Source organism: Pecten maximus, unplaced genomic scaffold (assembly GCF_902652985.1).
Source record: "Pecten maximus unplaced genomic scaffold, xPecMax1.1, whole genome shotgun sequence".
NCBI classification, from domain to species: domain Eukaryota; kingdom Metazoa; phylum Mollusca; class Bivalvia; order Pectinida; family Pectinidae; genus Pecten; species Pecten maximus.
In genome coordinates this window covers 1-5,455 of record NW_022981609.1, presented here as the reverse complement: position 1 = coordinate 5,455, position 5,455 = coordinate 1, and the positions used below count along the sequence as shown (strand labels likewise).

The 5,455-nt window shown below is 33.2% G+C and overlaps 1 protein-coding gene across 1 annotated transcript; it reads right to left on the bottom strand.

Moving 5' to 3' along the window:
* Positions 1-824: 824 nt before the first annotated feature.
* LOC117320156 (baculoviral IAP repeat-containing protein 2-like) lies at positions 825-5,243 on the bottom strand (the record flags this gene model as incomplete). The annotated part of the gene is given in 7 exon segments (XM_033874821.1): positions 825-974; positions 1,389-1,445; positions 3,016-3,097; positions 3,222-3,292; positions 3,978-4,035; positions 4,535-4,695; positions 5,158-5,243. Coding segments are annotated over 7 exon segments (516 nt in total). The 5' UTR covers positions 5,207-5,243.
* Positions 5,244-5,455: the final 212 nt, after the last annotated feature.

Below are 5,455 nucleotides of genomic sequence, written 5' to 3'. Positions count from 1 at the left end.
GTATACACGAGAAAGAAACTCGTATATACGAGAAATAATATCGTATATACGAGAAATAAACTCTTATATACGAGAAAGAAACTCGTTTATACGAGAAATAATTTCGTTATAACGAGAAATAAACTCGTATATACGAGAAATAAACTCGTATATACGAGAAAGAAACGATATACACGAGAAAGAAACTCGTATATACCAGAAATAATCTTGTATATACGAGAAAGAAACTCGTATATACGAGATTTTTTATTTATTTTTTAATGATACCAACTTAGTTTTTTTTTTCATTGGTCCTATTCGGCTTCCGTAATTAAGCATGTAGATGTAAATATTTTAAATTTTTATTTTACACGTACAAGATATTAAAAAAAGGATATCAATTAACCAGTATTTCTCATGTTAACCCTCCCAGAAGTGTTTCACTTCTCCAAGATATGACATGCTACTTAACCAACGAATCACACTCTCAAACATATCTGGTAAGTTCTGGCATGACAGTTACAAAACAACATACCATTAGATTTAAAGTTTCTTCTAGAAATCTGAAGTTACAATATGTTTTCTCTCTCCTCAACTCATCCATATTATCTCCCTTTCAAACTCGGGGGAAAACTTCACCAGATAATATTTGCTCTCCGATCGTTCAAACGGATTGATGCGTTTAGCACTTAACAACAGTTGACGCTCTCTATAAGAGATTCCTTTGCATCATCTCATTCATGCGGGTGTCCTTAACATTACCGACTGCAAAAAACAAAAACAAAACAAAAAATCATTTTTCAGGATTTTTTGATTTTTTTCTTTTCTTTCTTTCGTTGTGACGTCGATACTGTTTGTTGTTAGCTTCTTTTAGTCAAAATGATGAAGCAGAGTAGATGACAACAAACATACTTTTGTTACAGCTTATCTCACAAAAGAGTTTTAAGTCTGTTGTATTTAATGTGGCGGGTTCAGTTTGACCCTCACGTGGTCTTCTGTAAATAAACAAGATACACAGTAGCAAATTGGAGTAATTTATATTATATTTACCATGAGAGATATGCACATATAGACAAATAATGCAGTGGCGCTGACGTAGCTATATTAATTTCCATTCCATAGACATATTTTACAGACACAAAGATACTCACATCGACATAAACACGTACACATACACCTGTGACGAACTCGTTACCATTTCGCAATATACATTTCTTATAATATTTATCTTGGTGTTCAGATATAAAAATAATTTCAATTCAGGTAAGAAGAATGCAATTTATATACTTGTAGAAGTCATATAAAACCCTAGCCTGTAATATAAGAAAACCACACTTGTAATTTGTAATTACGTTGATGTGATATATATTCTCAAATTTATTCAAACAATGAGATACTCAATAACTTACGGAGGTTGATTTCCAGGTCATTTTCGGTCCAGGTATTTCCAGATGGAGGTATGGAATCTAATAATTAAACAATCACTATAGAAATTAAGAAATTTGATGTCCATATATTATCGAATTAATTCTGATATTCGACAATAAAACTTACTTTATACATTTTGTGCTAGATACGAGAATCCGGGATTTCAAAATATAAATATTTTAAAGTTTTAAGATATTTGACCCCTGTTACCTTGATTGTAAGTCAAGATCAGTCACTTGGTAAAAGCAACAATTCAAACAATCTGGTTTCAGATTAAGCCTTGTTGATAACCGGTTTATAAAGTAAATGGAAAGTTTACAAAACCGGTTTGAAACTGAAACTAGCTTTTAGCGATAAAACTTCCCTATTGATAAATAGCTAGCCAGCATAGGCGGAAACAATTGTGAGCAAATGGACATCTAAAATCACAAACAATGATCTCTAGGCTAGCATATATACAAAACTTTTCTATACTATCTAATAGTTATGGGCGACAGCATAAGTTTAAACACACACACACTTCAGATCCCATGGTTGCTAGACAAAAGACAACTCTGTCTCACACGGGTTAGAGAAATACTGCTGACCCTTGCAATGCCGTCACGATGATGAATCGTAGACCTGGCATCTTAATATTGTTTCCATGACGCCATATAATTGTCATGAATGGAGAATCAATCGTTTTAACCTGAGGATTTGTAGTTTTTGGCAAACGATATTAATTCTAACGAGAATTCGTTTATTTGTAAGCCTATGGCAAATATCGGCAAATGTCGGTCTATTTTCTGTACATGCATATCTCAACTGTATGGTAAGAATTCCAGTTATTCAAGACCACCTTATAGACGTAGGAAACATTATATTATTCTACGTTAAACACAGAATTGATGAAATAACTAATGTTTTCTAAAATATACCGATACTTTAATTTTAACCGTTATAATCTACTTCCCCTAACTATCTAAACAGACAACATTGATCATACCGGTATTACCCAAGCCGGAACGCTTCACTTCCTATGACTATCTAAACAGACAACATTGATCATACCGGGTGTTATCAAAGCCGGAACGCTTCACTTCCTTTGACTAAACAGACAACATTGATCATACCGGGTGTTAACAAAGCCGGAACACTTGACTGTCATGTAGAGTGCGTCTGTTAATAATACGATAAGAAGAAAATGAAAAATGATTTCCACTTGGAATTGAAAATATTTAATACTTTAAAATGTAATGTGGAAGTAGTTGTCAATGACTTGCTACAACTCCTACAGGATTGTGCTAGTAACAAATGTATGCATGTCATACTACTAAACATAATTCTATTTCCATTTGGTTTATGCAAATAGTAACTAATTGTTGTGACTAGTTTATTTACGTTGATCATCATTTGTTTTTAAAGACAAAAGTGCCACCTTTCAAATTAAAGTTTTAGTTTTATTTTACACGGACGATACTAATTACAACATTAGTCTTGGATTGATAATTCTAGGTATCCACCTCAGACAGGGCTTAATTTTGTATCATAACTTTAAGTCCAGATAATGTTATGTAAAGAGTTTTATGTATTACACAAGAGCAAATTGACTCATTACGCTACACTCACCTCCGTCATCAAGCGCCTGGACGAGTGGGGCTGCTGGGGTGAGCAGAGTAGGCGGGACGGGCACTTCTGGTTCACTTCCAGTCTGATGAAAAGGTCAAAAAAGAGGATAAGTATGTACAAACATTATTTGGTCATTTGAAACGCCGGTTTCCCCGAAAAAAAACTAAATTGATAATGTGCATGACATGTTAATGTATTATACTAACATTCACATCACCAGGTTCCAACGTCCTCCTACCGCCGTCGCCATTGTGTCTTTGGGTAAAATCCCTCTGACCTACGGATACATAATATTACAAACAAATATTGAACATTAAATTATAGCACTTTTCGAAAACATCCATTGCCTGACAATTGAGAAGATACTGCAATAATATAACAACACACTATTGTTCTTAGATCATAGAATTATAGCCATATTATCAATACATGATAATTACCTATAACAAAAACATAGTTACATCAAAGCCTCTCATAAGTTAAGTTAAAGTACGTGTTCTACATGTCCTACATTATATCTGTTCTTCCCTTGTATGGTTTGTACTATCTTATATAATTAAGCATATATCTCATGTGCTTGGATATATTATAATTGACCTGTTGGAGTGCTACAGTGGAGCAGTGGCAGGTCGCATCGAAATCAACAAGATAATAAATAAATATAATAATTAGGCAAAACCTTTGGTAATTAAGATACCAAAGTGTAAATAGAGAAGAGTAAAAGTGTAATAATCCACTTCCAGGTGATATACGATATCATTTTATTAGAATTAATGATAACATTTTTCATAGGTGAGCATTGTATAAAGCGTATAAAGTTACGGCGGAAAAGGACAATGCTTCATTTTATTTTTTCATAACTTAAGCTATAACTGAAATCAATGTAAAAATATTATCATTCATATCACAGTTGGGTAAATGCGAATTTTTTAACACCGAGCTTAATATCTCATTTTACTTACGTTCGTTGAAGTGTGGTTCTACTGATCGAACGACGGGTGGCGGTAGCATGTTTCCAGGCTAAAGAAAAATATATACCTTAACTCTACTACATATGTTAAATGTTACTTACGTAATAAGAATGAGAACAACATATCTTTACGTAATATGCCAACATGAGGTCACATATGTTTTTATTAGATTTAGGTTTGAAATCTCAATTAAAGCCCCCCCCCCCCCCCCCCCCCTTCCAAGGCTTGAGCTTTTAATTTTATCTTTTAGATCTAAAGTAGATACATTAATTTCATCCCGAAGAAATCTTATCATTCTGCGTCTCTATATTTTGTATCTAAATTTTGGTCTGATCAGTGATCATTATTAGATGATTTATTGAAGGTATTGATTAGATATATTTCTATATCATGGGTGCCATGTCATGCATCATTTTCGGCGATGTAGCATCTTGAAAAAATAATCAATACTTTGAAAGTGTCTAATTAACATTTACAGTTATTAGAGTGATGAAAATTATTCGAGACGTGCATTCAAATATTTAAATTGACTCTCAAGTTTTACTCACATTCCCAGTGGCAGAAGCTTGGATGAAGTTCATGCCTTTCATTTTCAACACAAACTTGCAAAACGGAAACAGTCGGGCATGTTCTACCCAGGGATCATCTGCAGGTTCCCAATCTTTAAGGCTCCGATCACAGTAGTGGCACCTAACAGTGTTACCCACTCCTACAGGAATAAAGATTTAAAAAAAACATGTTATGCGATTTCATAATTAGCTACATTGAAAATATAAAGAATCGGTCAAATACAATGTACATATTTGTTTAACAGAGCAAATCCAATGACGTTACTCTTATATAGTTACTTTGAAAATGTATTCTTAAATTGTCTATTTTCAATAAAAGTATCAGGCTGAAAAATATAAGATTAAAAATATCTAGGCCCTCATGCTACTTAAATCCACAAATATTTTTACTATAGAATTTATATTTTCATCAGCTAGTAGCTATATAATGATGGCCGAAATTTTCAAGTACAAAAATGTTTTATGGGCTAGAAATAGTATATCTCATATGACCCTGGACGATGACACTAAACTACCTTAAACAAGATAATATAATACCAGGCTAATAAAAACTTTGCATAAAAAATGATGAGACATACATAAATTTTCCTATAAACATTTACCTGCATAAAAGAAACCAGCCGCTGCAAGTTGATTAGAAGACTGGATCATAATATTTCTGGGCCAATTCTCGTGTCGAAATGTCCTACGTCTTTTATCGACTTGTGTATAGGCGGGATGTTTTGGCGTGTAAATCTGTATTACATTTAATCACATGAGTTATGACGTACACTTCCTTTCGTGCTCAAACAAAAAACAGATTTAGAAGGATATCATCAACATATTTCCCGTACCAGGACTATTTTATAAATGCTTACCATATATATATATGTCGGCATCTTTTTAAAGCAAGAGAACATT